Source organism: Esox lucius, chromosome 9 (genome assembly GCF_011004845.1).
Source record: "Esox lucius isolate fEsoLuc1 chromosome 9, fEsoLuc1.pri, whole genome shotgun sequence".
Taxonomy (NCBI): domain Eukaryota; kingdom Metazoa; phylum Chordata; class Actinopteri; order Esociformes; family Esocidae; genus Esox; species Esox lucius.
In genome coordinates, this window is record NC_047577.1 from 13965848 (window position 1) to 13992159 (window position 26312).

At 44.1% G+C, this 26312-nt stretch overlaps 1 protein-coding gene across 1 annotated transcript in view; it reads right to left on the reverse strand.

The window, feature by feature from the left end:
* Positions 1-696: 696 nt before the first annotated feature.
* Positions 697-26312, reverse strand: part of neurl1aa (neuralized E3 ubiquitin protein ligase 1Aa) — a 40870-nt gene continuing 15254 nt past the window's right edge. Inside the window, exons 4-6 of the mRNA XM_010873028.3 lie at positions 15279-16001; positions 4936-5115; positions 697-4637 (exon numbers count right to left, since the gene is read on the reverse strand). Of these exons, the coding sequence (XP_010871330.2) occupies positions 4381-4637; positions 4936-5115; positions 15279-16001 (1160 nt within the window). The 3' untranslated portion in view covers positions 697-4380. The remainder of the gene's footprint in view (positions 4638-4935; positions 5116-15278; positions 16002-26312) is intronic.

The window sequence follows — 26312 nt, forward strand, 5'->3', positions numbered from 1 at the left end:
TGTCAGAAGTTACATCATCAATAAAGACAGTTAGGCAGGTTCGAGTGACTGTCATAAATGCCCGAAACATATCACCCATATTTCACACATGGGAGTAGGCCAGTTTCTTCCACACCTTCCCTTTGCCATCCCTCTGGTACATGTTGACCACTGTCTTATCTGTCCTCAACACCATTTTCTGCATTTAGGGACCTATTAGCCAGTCTGTTTTCGCACCTTGCAGTACAGCCTCAGTAGTTCGGCTAGCCAAGTCTTCTGTGGATGGTACTGGGCTGACAAATACACGCCTACCTCTTGAAGTGTGTTCTCGATCTGTCTGACAGTTGTCTGTTGTTTTCTTCATGAAGGTGTGATTTCCAACTGGTTAATCTAAAATGGACAGCAACACCTTCGAATTAAAGCTGACAATGTGCGCCCAAACGTCATATTCATTGTATTAATTTAAATCCAAAGGGCTGAAATACAGAGTGAAAGCAAAGGTGACACAGTCCAAATATTTCTGGAGTCCACTGTACATCTATGGTTTTTGTATGTCTGAATTAGCCAGAACATTTGGAGTGCTGTTTGATTTATAACTTGCTGATGCATACTGTGTACTTCCTAGTTCCTCTAGTCAGTGTGGCTGGGGAATGATAGTAATCTTAATCAATGGAGTGTATAATTGGAAATGTACAGGATTAATTAAATTCATGAGGGTGAATATTGAAGAGATGTGCTTTAATTAATTTGTTGTCAAATGTATGTGTTATATGAATATGTACACCATGTGCATATCATATAGTCAAATCATATAAAGATGGATATTTGTGATGAAATAATGATGCTAATCATTTACAATCAAATCAATTCAAAATGTATAAATAAAACCTGGCGCAAACACTTCTATGAAACACGTCTGGAAGGTTTATTGACACAACCTTTTGACTCACATTAAACAGAGCTCACAAGATCACTTGGAAACTAGTTATTGAATAAATACAGGTTTGCAAATATCTCAAACAAAGCTGAGTCATAACATTGTCCAAAAGAGCATTTAGGAACTGTTTCTAAAATCTTTCCTGATGGTTACAGACTAATGGGTGGGTCTTTGAGTACAACATCACGGAATATTCAGATATAAATATATTTTCTAGAACATTCTTCTTTGTCATCAAAAATAGGAGCAGTCACGCCTGATCTGTCATATTTTTAAATACAACATTCTGTATGTTTCACACTCTTGAAGACAACCCCTAGAATCTGTTTAAATGCTGGCCTATAGGAGATTGGGATGTAGCATATTGATTATTAACTTGTCTTCTATTGGTCCCAATGTTCACTAACTAGGATGAGTGAACAATCAACACATATTAGCAAAAGATACTAAATAGTTAAAAATGTTTCTTTCCCTGGTGAAACCTGTCTAATGGTATCTGAATGCTTTCTAAAATAAAGGATAGTATAAGAAAGCAAACACACAAGTACAGTAGATTCTGAGAAAAGTCTGAGATCAAATCACTTCAATTGAAGGTAAATAAAAATACAATACGAGGTCGACCAACAATGAGGAGAGAAACCCAAAATCATTGGTTTGGGAAATATATAAAACACTGCAACTGTTTGATATCACAGTGAGAACCCTTGTGAGTCTTTCCAGGTTACTAGATTAGGAAAAACTCTGAGTCTGTGAGAGAACAAAAAGGGAAGGCTGAACTTAATCCTGTTGACCTCTGGTAAGACTAGTAGAATTTCCGAGTCTTTAACACAATAAATATGGTAGTTGCACTTATGAATTCCCTGCATAGGTCAAGGTAGGTGCCTTGGTTGTTTTACTTCTACATTATTATATGTTGAAAGGTAAGTAATTTATTGTATGGCCTTATATCCAATGATTATTGTTGATTATTGTTTGTGATTATTGATAAGTCCAGTTTAAGTGTAATTAATTGGATAGAGGGTAAATAAAATAAAATGAAGCAATGGGAAATTACATGCATTTATGCAAATCAATTTGTTACTGGATTTTGGATTTGGTCGGACCTTTATTACTGCCCCAAAAACAGAATATCCCAGATATTACCACTAGGCCATTTAAAAAGTACAATCAGGATTTTTATAAAGTGACTTCAAACATCGCCAACAATGGCCTTCAAACTATAGACTGTATAAGAGCTATTGGACATACATAACTGAGTAGGACTGCCTAGAAAGGCGCATGAAAAACAACTTAGAAATTCCCAATTCAACACCTGGATATTCAGAGATTGAACATAAACTGTGCTTCCCTAAAGCAATATGGTGTAATGATTGTATACTGCAAAGTGGTTGTGTTCAACCAGAAAATAAACTTTACAATCATGATTAAAATATTATACAAACTTAAAAAGCAGACAAAAATTGTTTTCCTTGTTGATACTACTAACCACACCAATAAAAACCATTTGCCTCATTTAAAAACATAAATTAATAACATTCAAAATGTGAAACAAAACTTCAAGCAGTAGCTTATATATATAATTAAAACAGAGGTCTATATGCAAGTATAAAGAGGATGTATAAGAAACATACCTGTCAGTATTTGCGCCAAAAACAAGAGCCAGCAAATACTATAGCAGCATTAGATTCAAGCCCAATTTCTCAATTACCTATCAATTACAACAGGATGCAAGAAAAATCTATTTAAAAACAAAAAGCCTTTTCAGCTCTCTGTAGAAAGCTATGGCTTATAGGTCCAATACACAAAGTATGAGGGGAATTTCAATGCAATTTGCTGATCTCATACTGACCATCAAGCATTACTGTAGACTATTAGCATGTATCAACTTGTGACATATAGGAACTGGCTTCAGGCCCTGACAACACTGCACTAGTTTGTATAAAGTGTGTTGCTGGTGGGAGTCAATGATAAAGATCTTACTGTGTTTTAAAGTGAGGAAAATATTACACAAAATGGCCTTCAAATGGCCTTCTCTGACCAGGAAGTATTGCTGGTTATCAGAATATTACAGGTTAAATTAAGATTTATGTGCTTGTTTCCCTGTTTATGACACTTGTCTTCGGCCACATAACAGCATATTTGGTTTTCAGTAAGGGGTCTTGGTGAAAGTAAGGGTATAAGAAAAACACAGTAATACTTATTACACATCCTAAAGTAACAAAACAATCGTTTCATTCATCATAGAGCTTGGTTGTCACGTTGTCAGTGGGGACTGCTGTTACCACGGCGACAATCACATGGCTAATGTATGTGTGTGATTGTGTGAATGCATTTGAAGCCAGGTCACAGTGTATTGGGCTCGGGTCTGAGAAAACATTCCCATTTTAGGGGCCTTTAAAACAGTTGAACCTGAGGAAAACGCATTGGTGTTTTGTTGCTTCCTGCTGCCCGTCACATGATGTAGATACGAAATCTGGGATTGGATGCTTCGGCTGACAGGGATTTTTTTGTTTTGTTTTTGTTACATTGTAAAGAATCGTTACACTCCTAGAGGGCAATACTGACTTCAGTGCAACATACAAACACTGCAAAGCAAGCAGCTAGCTGGCTATCTAGCGCAACAGTACAGCTACCACCAATGAATATGCTATTGTATAGAACTACCACACGTAAGTACATTTGCTTGAGAATATATGACTTATAGTAACATGAGGAGAAACAGCACTCATTTACATATCATGTACTCATGTTCCTGTGCTTCACAACTTGAACTACAACTGTAGCCATCTTCCTATTGATGATTCCCAAAACATCTACAGAAATTAATTACTTTCCGATCAAAACACATAGGTCCTCCAATTGCCTATGCAGTTTGCCTCAGTAAAACACAGACATAAGTTGTGTAATATCGAGATGTTCAAAAAGGGTGGCAATACTGCCCATGTCTTTATCTCATTTGTCATGTTAACAAGCAAAACTGTCTGAACTAACAGCCCACTTACTCTTCGACAAAAAAGGTTAGCAATACAGACGGAAAATGTTGCTTCTTCGCTTCCATGCAAGTGAGAAAGACTTGCATGGGTCAACTAGAAGTGGCCCGAACAACAAAATAAAAAGTTACTTCACGTCTTCAATTTTCTCAAAGCCTGAAACTTCCTGAATTGTCGGAGAATGTACAAAGGATGAACACTTGTAGTTGGGAGGAAGTCCTTGAAGTGGTTGCACACCCACCATCACTCCAGAAAGGCATCCCACAATGCATCGGAAGGGGCCAGAGGAGTGTGAAATGCTGGAGTCCCTTGCAGAATCAGTCTAGCACCAGACTACAAAAATCGGGCCTTTGGCGATTCTTCCCCCAAAATCCGACACACAAAAGTACCGGAGTGGACTGTCCGTTGCCCGACCCTCACGAACTGAAAAGCCTCCCCCTTACGTTCGCCTCCTTTAATCTGGGTTTGTGGCCCTTACGTGCTGCGGTAGGTCTTTATGATATCTTTGATGTGTCTCCGGCAGATGGGACAGCAGGCGTTGGACATCTTCTTGAGTTTGACGCCACAGGCGTAGCAGAGACACATGTGGCCGCACGCGTAGATGACCGTGTCCACATGGTTCTCGTAGCAGATGGAGCACTCGTCACCGGTAGGCCACCCGGGGCCCCTCCCGCTGCCCGACGGGAAGGTGGGCGACTTGGGAAGGCTGACCGGAGAACCGGGGGACGTTCCTGTTAGGGATGGAGAGCATGAATGATCATTCGGGAGAAAAACCTTCCAGGTACATTCTAGTACAGACCTGCCTGACCTCTGTAAAGTTAGTTGCACCAGTACAAGACCGCATTAATCGACAGGACTGCATGTCCTAGTTCTCTTCGCACATCCCCGTGGAGTGCCAAGGTACCAACCCGAACCGCAACCTGTGAACATCTGCTCCGTATCAGCTGTCCACCGTTACCCGCTCCACCCTCTGTTAGCCCCCTGAGGTGTGTCTGCTAGTTTGATCAATGGGCTGCGAAATGTACAGACCTCCGGCAGAGCCGATGCAGTAGGCCGCGGAGCAGCTGCCTCCCAGGCCTCCGTTCAGGACCGGGTCTGAGTTCCCAATCCCCAGGGCCAGGGCTAGAGTGCTGGGGGTGTGGGGGGACGAGGAGGGGGAGCCGGGATTGGACGGAGCCCCCACCATCTGGTCCCCGAGATGGGTGGAACCTGGTGAGAGAGAAAAGACTAGGGTTCTGAGGGAGTCGCCTCAAGTAAAGCCGACTGTTCTGTAGGCCTGTTGGCTCACTGAGTATGTTTACATGGACACTAATACACCATTATCAAGTCGATCATGGTAATAGGCGGAGTATGGAATTAATGTAAAGACATTATTCTGCCCGTCATTGTCGGCATATGGTCAAAACTGTAGCGAGTATACGCTGAATGATTTTCAAGGGATTCTTTCAAATCATTTCAAAAGTAAAGAGCTAATAGTTCCAGCTGCGTTTCTGTTCTGAGCATCAGCCGAGCCAACTGAACATAGTGAATCTGGAACAGTGGCAAGTGTGCCTCTTAGAAGTGGTTTTCGAATGCAAATGTTACGTCTGGTCTCAGAATAAATTGGCTTCTAAAAAATGTATGTTCATTATGGTACAGGCTTTTCAAAAGTTTTGGGGGATTTCCAGGGTGTTGTCTTAGGCTAGATATGGTGGCATTTCATGTTCCACATCCCTTTTATCTCTGGTGAAGGCATATATAACAGCCAGTTTTTAAAGCACAAGTGTACACCAGCGGGGTCAGGGGTCAGGGGTCAGGGGTCATGTTTTAGAGACCCAGCCCTCCAGTTTGATTGACAGAGCATATTGAGTTTCGAAGTCACAAACATTGCATGGGTTGGAATCTGAGCCCGGCTTCACAACATACAGCATGTATCAATGAAAGAGGATCTGTCGGGAAAATGCTATTTTAGGTAGCGGAGAGTGGAGAGGGTGGGTACGTTGAGCCATTCCTTATTTCTAGTAACCAAAGACAAAATCATTAATTTGACCAAAGATTAGGTCGTCCATTTCATGGAGTCTGTTATGAAAGAAACCACATACATTTGTTAGTTCCGAAAAGGTCTATTAAAATGTATGTATTTTGTTAGATATTTCATGACCTACTTAATGTAGGTAATTGTAAGACTGTTAGAAGGATAAAATTCAATATTAGGTTGTCCGCCATACATTTAAATGCATCCCTGTGTGGGCAAATACAGTCAAAAGGTTTGCCTTGGGAAAACAGGCATTTATATATATACACAAACCGGTCAGCCATAACATTATGACCACTGACAGGTGAAGTGAATAACACAAACAATCTCGTTAGATACCACAGTACACCTTCAGAGGTCTAATGGAGTCCATGCCTCGACGGGTCTATGCCTTGGCGGCAAAAGGGGGACCTACACAATATTAAGCAGGTGGTCACAATGTTATGGCAGATCAGTGTATATACACTCACCTAAAGGATTATTAGGAACACCATACTAATACTGTGTTTGACCCCCTTTCGCCTTCAGAACTGCCTTAATTCTACGTGGCATTGATTCAACAAGGTGCTGAAAGCATTCTTTAGAAATGTTGGCCCATATTGATAGGATAGCATCTTGCAGTTGATGGAGATTTGTGGGATGCACATCCAGGGCACGAAGCTCCTGTTCCACCACATCCCAAAGATGCTCTATTGGGTTGAGATCTGGTGACTGTGGGGGCCATTTCAGTACAGTAAATTCATTGTCATGTTCAAGAAACCAATTTGAAATGATTCGAGCTTTGTGACATGGTGATTTATCCTGCTGGAATTAGCCATCAGAGGATGGGTACATGGTGGTCATAAAGGGATACACATGGTCAGAAACAATGCTCAGGTAGGCCGTGTCATTTAAACTATGCCCAATTGGCACTAAGGGGCCTAAAGTGTGCCAAGAAAACATCCCCCACACCATTACACCACCACCACCAGCCTGCACAGTGGTAACAAGGCATGATGGATCCATGTTCTCATTCTGTTTACGCCAAATTCTGACTCTACCATCTGAATGTCTCAACAGAAATCGAGACTCATCAGACCAGGCAACATTCTTCCAGTCTTCAACTGTCCAATTTTGGTGAGCAAATTGTAGCCTCTTTTTCCTATTTGTAGTGGAGATGAGTGGTACCCGGTGGGGTCTTCTGCTGTTGTAGCCCATCACCCCTAAATGCATTGAAGCAACTGCCATGTGATTGATTGATTAGATAATTGCATTAATGAGAAATTGAACAGGTGTTCCTAATAGTCCTTTAGGTGAGTGTATATACACATACAACCGCATTTCTAAAAAAGTTGGGATGCTGCGTAAAATGCAAATAGATACATTATGCAATGATGTGCAAATCATTTATCCCTATATTTAATTGAAAACAGTACAAAGACAACATATCAAATGTTGAATCTGAGGAATTGTATTGTTTTGGGAAAAATACATGCCCATTTTGAATCTGATGCCAACAACACGTTCCAAGAAAGTTGGGACAGGGGCATGTTTACCACTGTGTTGCATCACCTCTTCTTTTAACAATACTCTGTAAGCGTTTGGGAACTGAGGAGACCAATTGCTGTAGTTTTGAAAGTAAGATGTTTTCCCATTCTAGCTGGATACAGGATTTCAGCTGCTCAACAGTTCGGGTTCTCCTTTGTCATATTTTTCGTTTCATAACGCGCCAAATGTTTTCAACGGGTGACAGGTCTGGACTGCAGGAAGGCCAACCCAAATTCCTTTGTACTATTTTCTATTGAATATTGGGTTTAAATTATTTGAAAATCATTGCATTCTGTTTCCATTTACATTTTACGCATCGTCCCAACTTTTTTGGAAACATGATTGTATATAGTACATATAGACTTTTTGTATGTGCTATTTGCGTTTAAGTTCAAAACATTATAACCTGTCAGACATTGAGCAAGCAGGGGTGTGAATGACATCCACAAGTTCCCAGCATGACTTGCTCCTGCTCACAGTCTCCTGTCTTCTATTACTATAGTGAAATGATGCACAGCCGAGAGCTACAGCTTGTCACAGAATTCACAACTCGCTCACCTGAGACTGGGGCACGGTAGGCTAGTCAGAGATGAAGGTGGTTCAAGATTACATTATCCTCAGAGACAGACCGTCCAAGACACATTTAAGGCAACAAGCTAGCTGTTTCCCTGGTTTGTATTGCCCTTTCTTTCAAAGAAACAATGATAAATGACTCTGCCTATGTCACTCTTGTCATATTCATATGGCAAAGTATGGATGATTTTTGATGATGGCAAGAAAATATACTTTGCTTGTTCTACAGGGTGAAGAGGTAGACAGCGAGGTCTTTAAATAAATCCCAACTGTTGCTAACCAAATGCTAGACTAATGGCGTGGGGAGATATTGTCTACACAGGCACACGGTTTACAAACTGCCTGCTGGGTTTTGGAACAGTGGATTCCCATTAATTAATCCAATAGAACTTAACAGACGTCACCTGGGGAACGGGGAGATTGTGTCAAATAACTCCCTGCTATTTGTCAATCAGCATCCAGGAAACATACCGGCCATTTCATAGTAGAAATGCTATTATTTCAGGTTAGAGGAACAACTGAGGATGACACTGTCACAGAGACGAATGAAATTGCCCTTTCCCGAAATCCCAGGGAAAGTGCGAGGACAAGGGAGTAATGCTAAATCGGAAGCGTAGAATTTCTTAAAAAGTGGGTGTATTAGAGGTCGCAGAGTTATGAGAACACATAATGAATTGCATATACGAACCATGGATAAAGAACCATTTTACATGTTAACTGACATTTTCCAATGAAAAAGTCAAAGGTTCTATTCATTACAATGTTAGTCCAGTGTAGATCTAAACTATTTGGGCCAGGGGGGCAGGAGAGGGTAAAGCCTTGTGGGTGAAGCGTCTGAGCAGAAAACTAAAGGAGAAAAAGTTGTTATTCTGTGAACAAGACGGTTAACCATAGTTGCTCCTATAACTCAGTCTGGATAAATGCATCTGCAAAATGACTCAAATGGAAAGTGTGGTAATATGAGGACAGGTATGCAACAGCATAATTGCATTTTAATGTTGCACAAATCCCTATGCAAATTGTTATCTTGAGTGCCTGCACGATAATTGAAAAACAAATACAAATAAATGCCTAGCTCAGTCACTCCAATCGACAGCAAAGCTATTATCTCTAAACCTCCACAACCAAACAAGCCCCAACAACAAACAAGCCCCAACGAAGTGCTCTAACAGTTCAATAACACCTTATTTTAAGACACAATGACCGGACAGGTCAACAAAGCCCGTTGGGTCTGTGGGAGTGAGCGCGGTGGCGTCGTTGGACTTGACTCTTTCTCGATGCGTCCGTTTTCCTTGACGGCACAACGGAAGAATGTGAAATACGAGCCGTCGCGTGTGGCATGGGCTTGAACAACATTAACGCTGGCATCGGCATTCCGTTGGGGGCGAGCGATCGATTCCAAAATGGGCGACCTCTCGAGGTCTTTCTATTCCGCTTAACACCGATGAGACAGCCGACCGGGTGTGTCACACTGTGCTAGGGCTTTACTGTACATGGACGACTCTGGGCTCTTCTAAATAGGGATGTAGGAGGTAGTATTTTTGGAGAGGAGGTTAGGACCTGAGCTGTTTGTTTGTGTAGAAGGTTGCTCTAGTGCCGGCAGGCTTTTGACGCCTCCCAACGTGTGTGTTTTTTCTTATGGGTGGTGTTCAGTAATACAGCTATGTATCATCAGCCATGCTGGGGTTACTATTTTCAGGTTGCACGTACACCCTTTCTTCTCTTATAAATGTTACTACTACTACTACTACTGAGTGCACCCCCCCCCACCCCCCCCTACGGTCAAATGACTACCATGCTGACACCTGCTTGACTTATGACTTACCCCCCTCCCCCAAGGGCCCGGCCCTAACCCAGGCCCCGGACCGCCCCCGTGCCTCGCCTCTCCCGTGTTAATCCCCTATCTGGCCGATGGTCAGCAGCTGATACGGGATCAGTGGAGGAGCCCGGGTCACTCCTGACCCCTCCCAGATTAAGCCAGCCAGTGGACAGCTGTGGTGGATCCCTCCCACCCGTGCCCTCAACGGCACCTCCTTCCCTATGCAGTGCACCCTTCCCTTTGGGCCCTGGTGGACATTAGTGCAGGGAACAATGTGGCGTTTGGTACGCGAGCCCTGGGCTTTCTTCGTAACCGACTCCTCTATTAAGGAGAGAACGCTCATCCATCTGCTTCCAGGCGGTCCGCTATGGGAGGACTCCGAGGAATGTGGGCTCTGCGACGGCGGCCGGCCTACTTTCGACTGGCTCTGCGGCGCGGGGGGGGGGGGGGGGTTGGGTGACGTGCTCCAGCGGCGTCTCGACGGTGTTTCAAAATGGCCGCCGGGCGATACAGTGGTGGTCATGACTGAGGATGACCTTCTAGTGACCATCAGAGTCCACGTCTTAGGACAGGAGTGTGGGCCACGTTTCTGCGGGTCTGTTTGGTGGGGGAGTGATGAAGACAGGGGCAGTGGGGAGAGGAGGAGAGAGGTTGTGGTGTTATCTTCCTACAGACTGTGGAGCTTCCTGAAACACAATGTCCAAATACACCTAAAGAGCTTTCCGGTGTTTGCTTCTATATGTGGGCCTGTTGTCAATACCATTTAACTACCATTTCTACATTGAGGCCATATATTTATGTTAACCTGTACTCAGGACTGGTATAGGCAATCCTGTTAGAGGAAACCAGTAAATCTCTCTCTATATCAGTGTCAATCAGTTTTGACTACGCATACTAATATTATCTCCATAAAACTCCTCAGCCAATAAATTAGGAGACATTTTGATGGTGTGCTGCCAGGTTATGACTTCTGGTTTCATAAAATGTTTAATGTTTTCTTTTTCCTCCGGTGATGATATGATCAGAGACACTGGAGGTTTTATCAGGTTTTATCAGTGCCTGGCTGCAAGACAAGGTTCCACAACATTCAGGTATTTACAGCCCAGACAGCTTGGAATCCCTGCTATCAGATTTTAGGAAGGTAGTGTGTGTGTGTGTGTGTGTGTATTTGTGCACACCTGTATTAGAGAATACAGAATTCATATTCATTGTAAAATACAGATTGCACTGGTTGGTATTAACCCACTTCGTTGGCAGCCCATGGCAGCTCATTAAAAACCCATTGTGAGTCCAACCATAATGATGGACAGGATGTGTGTCTGTCACTTTTACAAGGAAGAACGTCACAAAAACTAGAAAGGGACAGTGACAAAAAAGAGGATATGAGAAAGCGAGTGGTTGAGAGCACGAGGGAGAGAGAAAGCGATAAGGAGAGAGACTAAACGAGAGAGGAAAAAACAGCCGAGCCCGCCAGACACCCAAGGATATTTCAATGTTCCAGTTGGACGGAAGGCGTAAAGAACAGGGCAGATATAAGAGAGAGAGATGCTAGCATGGCTGAAGCGGTTATGGGTGGTGGGCGGCATAGCTCAGTTGAGTGTGAACGAACTGATGTTAAAATGAAATCTAATGCACCGCGGCGTCCCGTCTCCACGACCGGTCAACTTCCCCTTTCCTACAGCCCCTCCAGTGTCACATGACGCTGAAGCGCCGCCGTTATGTACGGTCCACTTGAGGTGCAGCCACGTAATGCGAAAGCCAACGTCGAAAGACAGATACAGAGTCGTTCTTACTTTTTCGCACAGCACCATTTCTGTGCTTTTCTATTTATTAATCCGGCCGTTAAAGGTGCATTGCCGGGGACATACACGCTGTCCTGCTGTGAGCAAAACTCAGGTGAACTCGAAAGGCCGTGAAATAACAACTGCGTCTTATGAAAATACAAGACACTTCCAAATATCAAACAGATTGAATAAAAAGGTGATTTACAAGAAGTAAATTGCCTGATTATTAATGATAAGCGATGATTGGGACATTTTGAGGTGTCTAGAACATTCTCATTAATGACGGATATGCAGTGTTTTCCGTCTTTCTGTAAACAATTTATCTTCTAACGTTAAGTGAAACAGTTCTGCTGCCCAGTCAGATAAGGAGACGTGACACCTTTGCAATACCTTACAATGCACTTCCTGTGGCGCCCCGAATGTTTTAAATGCAACATTATGCACTAGTCCTAAATGTATCTAAACCTCAACAGCATTTCACAGTTTAGTTGATAAGCTCCACTGTTGTATAGCAAGGTGAAAAAGAACCACAGGGGTCAATGTATGCGCATTTCCTGTGGATTTTCCACCAAGTATTGGCTGTTGGCTTAACGCCACTATTGTTGCCCTTTCCATCGATATCTTACAGAGTGGTGTGAGCTGCAGCCCTAAGTATAATGTATTGACATGACTTTCACTGGTTGCACTGTCAGCCACCTCCACGTTTGTCTCCAGAGTGGCTGAAGGAACAGATCCAAAATGGCGGCCATGTAACATAATATATTAGGAACTGTAGTAACAGTTGGGCATGTCAATTCTTTGCTAACTGCTTTGACCCCTGTGGCTGCATGTCGAATTAGCGTGTTAGCATGAAGGCAGTTTACAATAGGGGAAAACAAGCAGGGCATAGCCAAAACACCATGTTATTATAATAGATAAGCAATGTTGTAGGGTGTTATTTATTTTACATAGCCAAAACACCATGTTATTATCATAGATAAGCACTGTAGGGTGTTATTTATTTCACATAGCCAGAACACCATGTTTGTATCATACATAAGCACTGTAGGGTGTTATTTATTTCAGCTGGGGGGATGAGAGGTGTTCTCTCTCATCCCCCCATTTGTTTTGTCTGTCCTTATTTTATGATAATAGGGCATTCATTTCTCTATTCCCCCATACAGCAATAAAAATGTGAAATACTTTTTTAAATGCCCCCTAATATACTCCATAAGAGGCTGCATATTGGCGAAGCATCGCTTAAGGAGGGGGAGAGATCGCAGGGATTTCCTTGTGTCATCACACTCTAGCAATTCCCTTTAGTGACTTCCTGGTCGAGCATGCAGTGTGCAAAAAATAATAATGCCTACGACAAAGGCATCCCGTGATCATTAACCTTTGAGTTGCTGCGTCGAGACGGTGTCGTAAATACAAATATTCAACGGAATCAATTGAAATCACACATTTCTCAAAAATATTTCCCCCAAAATTGCACCACTACAAATTGCACTCTGGCCTTGCAAAGATAAAAACACAGGGCCTTTTGCTAAATAATTTGGAAAATTGCAGACAATTACTTCATAAAAGAATCTTTCCAGATCCTTGAGATCCTTCTATCTCCACTCATGGATTGCCCTGTTTAACTCAAACAACAGGTTAACAATGGGATTCAACCCCTATGCAAAGATTTGTTGGGGTAAATTAACTTGGGTAAAGAAAATATTTTTATAGACATTGATGTCTTGCTAATAAAAGCACTATAATCCACTTGACAGGTAACCTATTCCACGAGTATGACATCAACACACATCACTATAATTTCACTGGTAACCACTTGTAACAGCTCTAGTGCATCTTGGGGGTTTGTTACATATTGCCAACATTACACACCAGTGCAGTATCCAGGCACTCCACGATGCGTCGTGCCTAAGAAAAGCTCTTAGCCATGGTTTATTGGCCAAATACCACACCCCTTCAAGCCTTGTTGGTTACATATATCACCGCTATAACCCAATCAGCAATAAGATTTTGACCGTTTTTATTTACATAATGCCTGATTTTCTAAGGAATACAGCCATTTGATCTATTTTCATTTGTGAGTGATGTACCCCTTCTCCATGGATGACAAATTGACTCATGTACGTATCCTTGTTTTTATACCCCGGTGAAACAGACAGATATAGAAGGCAACGGCCACAATACAAGATTGAGATGTACTAAAAAAAGTGGACTGTGAAAGTTTTGATTGATTTTATTTAGAGGAATCCCTAGGGATCTTTTTAAGAACATAATTTTTGTATCTGTAAAAAAGATTATAATTCCCCTGTTTGTTTTTGCATAAAATACATCTCATTACCTATGTTGTTTATTTCATACAGCAATTTTTTTCCCTCATCTGCATTGAGGGTGCCAAAAATTTTGAAGGTGACCATGCTTCTCTGTCTTTGTCTCTGTCTCCCCTCTCACTCAAAGTGGCCATGCATAGTTCTAAGTTGATATGGACACACCCTGCCGTCACCGCCTGACAGGCTGCCTGATGGAAACGGCGACATATTTAGATGGATCTTGACTTGTCCTGAACAGCGAAACAATGCTGACATATTGTTCCCGTTCTAATTGCCTGGCTTATAATTGCACTGTTGAAATAAGACAGCACGTCCACCACCCGTGTCTTTCTGCATGATACGCCTAACAATGGCCTGTCATCTTCACATCGTCGCCTGTCTACTCTCCGAAGCCGGGCGAATTTTAATTACAGCGTGACTGCGGCTGAATATAAAAGTGTAGTGGGGGGGATAAGGGAGCAAACATTCTCACTCGTTATGACGTTTCTTTGCTCTTTTGACGGACAAATATCTTGTGGAGGCCTTACTCGTCAGCGGGCACCACTCGACATGAGCCTACATACATAGCGTAAATATACGGAGCTCCATGACACTTTCAATCATTTTTTAAAAAGCACGGTTGTTGCTTGTGAAGGCCTACCTCTAATCACAGAAATATGGCCTGTTGGCAAAGAAGGCCCACCCAGCCTCCCGCCCACACGTTTCTCATACTTCCTGTTCGTTCCCTCTGTTTAGACGGCGTAATCAGGCAGAGGGGGCTGCCGGCGTACTGCGGAGAGGAAAAGTGGGGGTCCCGTGGAGTAGATGTGTTGCCCCCACGGTGTGTAGGTCTCAGGCATGAACTGTACACACACACACACACACACACACACACACACACACACACACACACACACACACACACACACACACACACACACACACACACACACACACACACACACAAAGATGTGTTGCCCCCGGCGTGTGCAGACCCTCTTCCTGTTATTATCTCGGCAGGTCGTGAGAGAGCATCGTCTTTTCTCTCTGTTAATCCCCATATGTGAATAGAGTTCTGACTTCGGGTGTCGAAGCTCCAGTAGTGTGACGCCAAGTGGGACGGGGGTTGAGGCGTCTCTGCCCGGCACCCGACGTGTGATTTATCATAAATGGATAGATGGAAATGAACACGCTCGTACAAAATGTGATATTCCGTCATCTGACGGCCTGCAGCAATGTGGACACGCCCAGAAGCATCTAGGGCCTGGAGTTTTCCTGGAAAACGACAATGGGAAAAACCTCCGAGCAGGAGCACAGAGTAAAGAGTATGGGTCTGAGGCCTCCCGACTTACCTAGTATCTTGAGTTGAGTGACGGCTCCGTGCAGACCGAAGAACATCCACAGGGGCCGGGAGTTGTCCACACACACCTGCATGCCAGCGTTGGTGCCGTTGTGGCTCAAGATCACCTCACCTTCCTGGCTGACCAGGAAGCCCAGGATGTCACTGCTCTGGAGCGGCGTGGGGACCCGGCACACGGCCCAGAATTCCTTGCGGTCCACCAACGCCTCCGGATTGTAGGGCAGGTCGCTGGGGCGGAGCACGGCTGGGTCGCATGACGTCACCCCATAGGAGAGGGAACCGGACCGCGCCGGGGACGACTTGGTCACCTTGATGAACACGGTCTCGCCGGTGCGCAGTGGCCGGTCGGTGAAGACGAGCGTTCGTTCCTCCCTGGCGTGCTCAGATCTCGCCACTGTCTGCTCGTCCAGGGTCTTGATGTGCGCACCACGGAGGGCGTGGAAATGGAGGTCGCTTTCGAGGGAGGGCGGGAGCACCGTCGACTGCTGGGTATTGAGGGAATTCTGGGGGATGGGGCAGGAGGCCGAGGGAGGGGCAAGATGGAGGTGGGCGTGGCTATGCGGGTGAGTGGGGCCAGAGCCGTCCTCCTGCTGCAGGTTGAGGTCGCAGAGGGAGACAGAGAGTCGTGATTCGTCTGCCTCACGGCGGAGCGAGGAGGAGCGCACCGTGGTGAAGGAGCGTGGCCGCAGGCAGTCAGGAGGAACAATCTCACTCTCTGAGAAAAAAGAGAGTGAGTGTTAATTATACTCCGCAAAACGTTTTGCATTGCATTTATTAACATTACATTACTCCTTGACAATGTAAATAATACGTTCTGTGATATAACATCATTTTGCCAACACTGGAATATTTCTAGAATGGAAAAGAAAAGGATAGCGAATGAGAGAGTAATTAAGAGAGAAAAAAACAAAACAATAGATGGAGCGCCAGGCAACAGGCCAAGAGCTAAAGAGAAGGCCCAAATTGGCTTATTTTAGAAACTAGTACAAGATGTAGCATATTGCTAATCACTTGGTACAGCTGCAGCGGGGGGTGGTTGGTGGGGGGTGTGGTGGTGGTGGTGGGGTCATTCAGCTTATTTAAAGATGTAGAAATTAATTAAAAACCTACAGACGTGCTTGAGTGTTTTAATATCAGAAGGGAGCACAATCAGCTTATTTCACACACAAACTGCTTAGTTAAAAATCCTCAGATGATACCATGGAGAAAACTGGGGTGTGTGTGTTTTTGTGTGCTTGTGTGTCTGTGTGTGTGTGTGTGTGTGTGTGTCTGTGTACGTGTATTACTATACTTGTGAGGACCAGATGGCAAATCAGGACTAGTGTGGGCAATTGGGCAGTTCTTTAGTTTTATAGTTATTTTTTAAAGATTAGGGTGAAGATTAGGGTTAGGTTTAGGGGTTAGCTTTAGGTTTACATTTGGGGGTTTGGGTTTGTTTAAGGGTTAGGTTTGAGTTAGTAGATTTCATTTTTATAGTAAACATATAACAGAAATGAGTCTGCACAAGTATAGTAAAACAAATGTATTTGTGTGTGTGCGTGGAGTTCATACACCGATATCGTCTCACACCGTTCAACCTATGTCAGCTGTCACACTAATGCTAAGCAACAATGGCACACCCACATTTTAAATACTTAATTTGAGGCCACAAATCGAACTGTCCAAATGTTCTGTGAGCGCAAACATTTACAGGTAACAGATAGCATCCACAGCAGCTGGCATGATGCAGTTACCTCTCTAGCTGCTTCATCCTGGACTTTTGTAGGCCTGCCATTTGAACAAGAACACACACACAGCACGCACCCACACGCAGCACACTTCTGTCCACCTCCGGAAAGTGCCATACTCGCTAGAGAATGCCGTGCTTTAGTCTCACTCCTCCGCCCATGGTGGGGGTCCTTTTACACACCAGGCAGAGCTGAAAATGAGTCCTCTAAATGTGTTACTGCCCAGTGGCTGGGACGGAATTAGCCTGGCAGACACTAATGAGAGAACCCCATCACACAGACTGGGACGGAAATAGTCTTGGAGACAATGAGGAGAGACCCCCATCACACAGACTGGGACGGAAATTGTCTTGGAGACAATGAGGAGAGACCCCCTTCACACAGATTGGGACGAAAATATTCTTGGAGACAATGAGGAGAGACCCCCATCACACAGACTGGGACGGAATTAGGATTAAGAAAGATGCAGGGATGACAATGAACAGCTACAGCCACATTGCTCAGAATGTGAAAATGGATTCAAAATAAGTCCACCCTTTGATGAACAGAGAGAAAGCCATAAAGGAGATGGACAGCAAGGAGAGAGGGAGCAAGAGAGGAAGAGAAATGCTAAATGACATCTGCTTTGGACAACAAGCAGTTTGGCGCAGTTGTATTTACTGATTTGACTAAAGTCTTTTCCCCAAATAATCCTCGCCATACACAAGTTTCAGTTCCAGTATACCAGCACCAACAAATACTTTTGCATATCGTTTGACTGCTCACTGTCATTCCGTTCCCTTATCACCAACTTCTAGTTTAAAATTAGGAACGTGCCGTATCTACATACATAAAACTGTCACGTCCCGCCACGGCAGGCCTCCCGTGCCAGTGAGATCCAACGTCCCTCCCTCTCTCACCGAGAGCACGGACACAAGTTTGTTATAAATGACCACACTGTTCCTCGGCAGTTTCCCTATTTTAGTTCCTCCTTCCCTTCTTGTCAGTGTTTATTTGGTTGACACACCATTGTAACAATGTTTGGTTTTCTCATAGTTTTATTAAAAGTCCTCCATTCCCTCTGCAAATGTGTGCTGCCTCATCCCCACAACGTTACATCAAAAGACTTGGTACCTGGTACCAATGCTTCCTACCTAAAACATACACCTACTCCTAAAAGTGTGATTACTTCAAATATTCTCCTGTCTATTACTGAACCAATTAACTTAAATTAAACAAAACAACCTTTCAGAAAATGATAGCAACCTCAAAGAAACTGACCGCCAGTAACCACCTCTAAGAAAATGAGACCACTTCCTCAAAGATAGGGGAATCCGTGACGGAGAGACAGACTGACAGAATGAGAGAGAATAAAAGATGTCGTCCGCACAGTTCCCTCCCTATCAGATAAGTCCCAGAAAGGCTGTTAGTGGCCAGTGTCAGGTCTGGACACAGATAAACCTCTTACCCTCAATTACTAACTCCCGTGAGGCCTGCCAGTACGTGTGTGGGTGGGTGGGTCCCTACGCGTAATCGCGATGGTGTGTGTGCCCGCTAATGGCAGCAGTGAAACCACAGAGCACCAAAGCCTCTTACAGGCCGTCCCTCTTCTGAAAGGCAGAAAGGGACACTGACCAGAGTGGGATCACCCTGGGATTTACTCACAGTCGCGACGTCTCGGGAAGCATCCGCATGGAGTTTGTCCCAACACCGTACATTATGTAATGCCACGGCTGGCTGTACATTCCCTGTCCACTTACACAATACTGTGTTATCGACAGAAACCCGTGCTCTCTGATGCGCTGAGGAGATTTTAAGAGAGAAACAGTAGCCGGTGGCAACCTGTACACACAAACGTATTTCATTCCAATGCGGACCCAGTGCATGTGTAATGCAAACTGGTGGCAAGGTGCCTGCAATCCAGTGAGCTATTTAGCTTGTTTCTGTGTGCATTCCTTGTTTACCTGCGCTGATGCAGCATCTTGAAATGTGTTATGAACAGAGAACTATGCTGTCCGGTGAGGTGTGGAGATTCTAAATGAGAATGGGTTGCTGGTTGCGACCTGCCAGGTTGATTGGGAGAGACTGCTTCTTTCATGTTGTCACTAAGGAGATTATGCCCAGATCGACTGAGGGAGAGATTATGATTTGAAATTCTAGTTTTTGTCCAGCTCTAATCACATCTCCTCTCTGATTAAAGCAGGACCATATTAATAGATTTATAACTCTAATCATTCAGATTTTTAAGAAATTTCACTAAAACGCTGCATATGGTTTGGAAGTAACATGTCAGTCCTTCACTGCACATCCTATTCCACTGGTGCCGAACCAGTTTAACAGTGTGTCTGCAGGATTTCGCTCTCACCTTGTACTTGATTGATTAATTAGGTCCCTACTTGGTTAAGTTCTACCCATACCTGGTTGTTTAGGTTTGAACTGGGACCCAACTTAAAGGAAAAGCCGAAAACCAGCAAACATTAGGCCCTCCGTGGAATTGATTTGACACCTGTGTCCAATTCCAATTTCCAGAGAATGAATGACAGATAACATCATCAGAGATGATCGACTGTAAACTTTCATCTACTATCAAAAGACCAGAGAACAAAGACTACTTATTTTACCTTGTACAAATTCAATGTGATGAACTCTATTTGTAGTCTTTGATCTTTGGTTTATTGATGTCAAATTCAGTCTGCATCATCTTCCAACTGCCATTCTCTGATCTTTTCCTGCCTTTAAATCCAAGATGGCACCCAGTTTCCTCAGTCATGTCGTGTCAGTTAGCATTAGCTGCTTACCTGCACACAGCTCTCGAGACTGGTTTTTATTAATGTTTCATGAGACTAAGGGACATGTATTGCACTAATTGATCTTTTGAGGGGTATATGAAACGGTGGGGACAGTGCCTAGACGGTCTGTGCATGTTTCTCAGTGACTGCTAATAGACCGCTGAACTAACATCCCAGAAAGCACACAGAGCACTTTTGACACTGTTTTAGCCTGAGGCTAATAGGGTAAGATGACTGTACCGCTAGCGTTTATTCAAATTGATCGTCTGGTTTCTCCCCGCTTCTCTCCATTTTAACTCCAACACTGTAAATTCATTTAGTGGAGATCGCAGAATGGCTATGGAACTGAGAAAAAAAATATTATTTCTTATAATTGGACAGCTTTAGTACACAATAATTCATTAGTACACAAGAATTCATTAATAATTCCGCGCCAATCATCCCATGAAACATCAAAGGTTAACAACCACTGGTTGTAGGCCATCTGTTGCACCACTTGGCAGTGGAACCCTGGCACCCTTTTGTTGAACACCAAACATCTTACTGTTGACACAACACTTATTTATTACCTGGAAATTTAACATTCCAGACCCCTAAGGCCCATTCGTTAATCATCAAACATAACCACCTGTTATAACACTAGTCTGGTTGTCTCATCAGGCGTTGTAAAACATCAAACACGGACACATCAATGTAATCATAAATTACAACATTACAGGACATGCATACGTCACTCCTGAAGTCCCGCCCGAACACACGTCACAACGGAAGTTCCGCCCTACAAACCGGATGTCTCAGCCCACCTGTCACATCAATATGGAAGTCCCGCCCTCAAATCACCATTCTGACACATTATACCCTACATTTACTACTATTGTCCAATAAAGGGAATCTCCCTTCACACACGGAACTGTGTGTGCGCGCACTACTCTTGCATACAAACTAGCTCATCTCCAATGTCAGCTCTAGTTCCAATGCCGGGCAAGTTCTCAGTCGCTGTGCTCACTTGAATCAGTCCACCAAGGTCTTTGAGAATGACATCCAGATGTCGTCGGACGGAGCCCGGAGTGACACGCGTGGCTTTCCAAGGGCTCTATTCTTTCATTACCGCTGAGCCTCCATCCTAAATTGGATCGCCGCCTGGTATAGATGTTCAGCGCCGAGGACCCCAGAGATACGACGGAGGAGCGGAGGAATGCATTGTGGGGCGGAGATGATGATGATGATGAGACAACTTGCAGGATTGAAGAGGAGGGTGAAGAGAGAAGGACTGGAGGATAGGAGCCGTGACAGTGTCAGATTAATGACGCTGAAAATGAATGAAAAGAGCAAGAGCAGTAGCCGGGGACTCCCTCCCTCTCTCCCTCCTTCGTTAACCCGTTCCTGACTTGAGTGACACTTTGTGAGTCAACATGCTCCTTCGATCAACAGATGTTCACGAGAGAGACAGGGAACAACATAACCATGTAGCCATAGTTACACCCACTGTCAACTGTGCCTAATCAAGGCCCCTGTTTCTAAAGGCCAAACAGAGTAAGAGTGCTGATCTGGGATCAGTTTTGACTTGGAATTCATAGTAAATCAAAAAGGAGGGCCTGTTACGTATCTGCATCTAGATCTCCACACCTAATGAAACCTGTTGGCACATTCGGCCTCGGCTCCTGTTCTTACAACAGGGAATATAGAACAAACATCGTGAAGACCGACATTCATTCTGTTTTTTCTGCCCTGCCCAATCGTGACATTTAGGAAAACGTTCAAGATGAACTCGGGGCCGGCTCTTCATGAAAGAAGGGCTCTGTAGACCAATTCTAAATGGCAAAGCATGGTTGCTATGGCCCGTCGCAGTGTCACGCTGTAGCCTGCTTGAACGATGGGAAGATGAGGAGAGACATGGAGGAGACACGGGACAGAGAGAGGGCTAGAAGAAGAGAGGGAGCAGAAAGGGTGGAGAGGTGGAGGGAGAAGAGGAGACAGGGAGGGAGGGGGGGAGGAAGAGGGAGGAGAGGAGATAGGGAGAACAAAGGAGCGAGGGGTGAACAGAGATGGTAGAGAAACAATGCTGTAGCCATGCTAGGGCGGCATAGAGAGAAGTGGTGTGTGTGTGTGACCTCACCAGCTGCTGCCTGTTCATCACGGTGCACCTGCTCTTTAAGCTTTGTTTCCATTGGTCCCTTTCAGACAGGCTGCCCACAGATGTATATTGTCATTGGCCGATTGGCTGAGATTGGCACAGATTTGCAATTGCACTTCTCTGAAAGGAGCTTCGAAACAGAGTGGGCACTCTGGTCTCTAACAGACACGCAGACACACACACACACACAGGGATACACACACAGGCTTCTAAATCACACCCTGTTAAGGAAACTGTGCTGACTCTAACGGGGCCATAGACCGAGGCAGCTGCTGCCACTAAACCATGGAAGAGACAGAGAGAGACAAAGAAAAGAGTCCTTTAAAAAAAAAAACACACATTCAACTACAGCACCTGTTGGGCCAAACCAAACAAGGGACGAGAAAAAAAAGATGCGGAGAAAGGAAATATGGCGTCCGCGTCTGGCGCTTCGTCCGAGTGGGGGGGGGGGGGGGGGTGTCTGTATGGTTGAATTACTTCTTTCCCTCTCAGGGCAAGAAAACGTTCAAGTCGAAGGAGGAGGGTTGGAGAGAAGCTCACATCTGCGCTCTTACAGGAAGAGCTGCACAGCTGAGATGGGCGGGAATGGCGAGAGGAGGTGAAGAATGGATGGGGGGGAGAAATGCAAAGGGAAGGAGACACCCGGCAGCAGAGCTCCTCCGTTTCAGACGGTTCCCAAGAGAGCGACATGGAGATGAAGAGAGACTGACAGAGAAAGGGAGAGAGGGAGAGACAGAGATAGAGTGATTATGGGGGACATAAAGCAAGGAACTGGGAGAAATAAAGAGGGATAGAGTGGATGGAGAGAGAGAGGCGGAGGGGGCGGGGGGCGTGTGGGCCACTGCCATATTCCCTGATAAGGCTTGGCCACAGGCCAATCACATCCTTGTCGTACGGTTCGTTTTAAAACCCCAAGCAGGAATGGACCAGCGTCCCCCTGGGAGGCGACACACGCCGCGTGGCTACAAAACAAAAGCCCCGGGGCACGAATGCTCTCCGTAAGTCACCAAAGCCCCAGAATCCCCTGTCCCTTAGGTCATCAGGACATTTTAGCATGTGCTGCCACTCCGAACCAATCAGTGTCTGGGGCCTAAGCATTAATGGGTGAATAACTCCATCACACAGTTTTTATATTAAGCCACACAGGCTCAATAGAGCCCGAAGTATTTGGCATTATTTGAAATTAGTTTTCAACCCAGATCTTAAGCTAATCGCTTATTGTTAGGTCAGAAAGGAGAGTTAATTCCAGCTATCCACACACACCGATTTAGACTCGAATGGATATTATTCTCCTCTTGCAAAGCTTTACGCCACATCGAAATGTTCATCCCAGCTATACAGGAAGTGGTCATGTTTGCCTTCACACTTTACTACGATGGACTACACTTTAAGCCACACTAGGGTGTGGTGGCTTTGCAAGGCATCTGAACATCCGGGCCACCTCATCAAACCGTGTTGAATTTTAGGACACAATTACAACCAGGAGAACGCATTTAAGCTTCACAAGATGGGAAGAACCGATGGAAGACAGAGAAGGAGAACAACGTCCGAAATAAGAACATCAATTTGGTGTCTTCACTGAGTTCTTCACATCTCCACTGAAGAATATTGATCTTTAATCCAATTTTGTCTACTTTAACACGCCCTATGAAACAGGAAATGTGTAATAACTTAAGCAAGACATTCGGGAAATCGGTTTCACTGCCAAAACATAAAGAAACTGTTTTTCTTAGTCTGTCCAAATCACCGACCAATAAATGACCTTGACTTTGACAGTAAATTCAACAAGCTCTGTGCGTCCAAATTCCCAGCCAGACGATTCACTTGAACTTTGAATGTGACCATTGGAACTGACATTGACACTCCAGTTAAAATGCTTAAAAACGCTGTATTGTCGTTGAAACCTCTGCTTTGGCCAAGGGACTTATAAGTGGACCTATTTGCTAGGAATTGAACAGTTCAGCCAAGTTAAACCACAATACCAGTTATTAAAACAATCAAATAACCATTTTACCCAAAAGGAGTGTGTTTTCCCTTCAGAGAACCGCAACAAGCAGTCTCACAACCGTCCCTCAAAGACTTCTAGTGTTCCAAATGACGTCATATTATTGCAGTCATATGATTGGACCCAGAGCCTGGCGGATGACAGGTCCAAAACATGGCAAAGAACCAAGCGTCCATAAGCTCTACATCAGGGTTCATCTTCCATGCACCATATCCCTTCACGATATCGCAGATATTTCTTCGACATTTTGCAGAGGTTTCTACTCCTGTTACACTCGTAATCTCGTTTGCATTTGAAACTTGGCCGACCTCAGTCCCACCCATTACAAATTCGTGCTCGCTGTCATTAGAAACGTAATTAGTTTCAATAGGTAATTACTCTCTCAGTATCCTTGGGCTAAGAGAAGGAAAAAAATGGGAGTTTGCAGTGAGAGCAAAACAAACAGTAAAGTGGATTGCAGTGTTATATTTTTTCCAATCCTTCTTCATATCCCTCTTTCTCCCTCGCATTCTTGCTGTTTCCTTTCACCTCTCCCTCCCCTACACACCTCACACCCTCCTAATACCTCCCCTCCATTCTCCCTATCTCGACACATCTCCCCACCCACCTCCATTCCTCCCTCTAATCATTAGTTTGTGCCTCTCCTCAGCTGCACGATGACATATCACATATGCATCTTTGTGTTTGCCAGCAAAACCCCCAGCCAGGCAGACCGGTTTCATCCAGATTTAACTGGATGTGTTCAACTGGTTGTGTTCAAGTCCTGGTCACGGTCACACAGACTAAAATTGAACTCCAAACAGGGACATTCATTTAACCATACTCCAAGGGCCTCCATCTTTGTCAGCACAAAAGTCTTTCTACACTATGTATGGAAGTTCACATATTTTCAGTTTTTAAAATAATGACAGGTCTATATTTCATACAGTGTCAGGTTTAAGAGCTACATTTTACCAGATAAGCCCAGTGTTTTATTTTGGCATCTACAGCGTGATTTAGCAAGGCGTAGGATATATACACAGTCTACACTTCACAAATCACAAGTAAACGTTATAACCTCTAAACACATCACAAAGGTTTCCAAACTAGCTGTCAACCACAAAGTTTACCAACTGTTTTACGCAGCATACTAACAAAAGATACTGCACATTTCCATAACAGACCCAGAATGGGTTATTGTGTTGGCTCTCTGTTTGTTTTATTGGATGACCTTTCAGGCCAAAGAGACTGTTAGAGATAAATGACTTTTGTGACACTTTTGGGAAAGACAGCAACAAAAGAACTTGTGTCTCTTGATATTTGATCCATCAAGCTTTCAAATCTTTTGTTAAAATCCACCTGTATAAGAACGTTGTGTTTTTTCTTCTCTATTGCCCCTGCTGTCACACACACTTTGAAAATCATTCCAGGGCCATTGCATCTCTAAAAAACGTTTACATGCTGATTTCTATTAAAGACAGAAAGACAGATAGAGAGAGATAGCAAGAGACAGGTGAGGCTGATCTGTCAGTCGTGTAGATTGACAGATAAATGTTCCTTCATTCCTTCTGTTGCTATGGTGCCTGTTGCTGTCGATAAATGATGTATGAAATGTATCACTCAGATCTCTAGAACATTCCCCCAAAAGCAAGGTTAATAAAAATGGTCCCAGCAAGCAGGGAGAACGGGACATTATACTTTGTATAATATATTTACACCGATGCAGATCAAGTGGACTTTAGTTTATAAATAACAGCAATTCCCTTAAAGAACAATTGGAGCCCATTGCTATGAGTCATTCAACAGTGTGTGTGTGTGCGCGTGTGGTGGGTGGGTTTGTGTGTGTTTGAGTCAGACTTATTGAACCTTATAAGAACCTGCAGAGCCTCAAGTCTCCAACTGTCAAGCAGTGTGCTGAAGCCTCCCTGTTTCATTTTAAGGCATCACTTTGGGGGCCCCCTCCTGATTAAGGTTCCACTGCGACTGACTCATGGCAGCACAGCCAGGACCCCCTGTCTTGGAAACAGCAGCTGGAAACACTCAACTTCTCCACCTCAGTTGTTTGGACCTGCGTGTGTTTGGGAAGGAGATGCTTGTGCGTTCATTTTTCACTATCCTGTTGGCGTCCAGAAAATGCAGACACTTCGGCAGCCCCCCCCCGAGGAGAAATACTATATTCTGTCTGATGTTAGGTTTAAAGTTACACTTGGGGTTCGGTTGAGAGTTACATCTGAGGTTAGGTTTAGAGTTACACTTGGGGTTAAGTTTGGAATTAAGGTTAGCGTTTAGATACAGGATTAAGGTTAGGCTTTTGTGAGTAGGGTGAGGGGTAAAGAAAAAAATGACTTAGTATAATGGGAATAATGTTTTCTGTCCACACTAGGAGAGATTCCCAAAACGTGTGTGTGTGTTA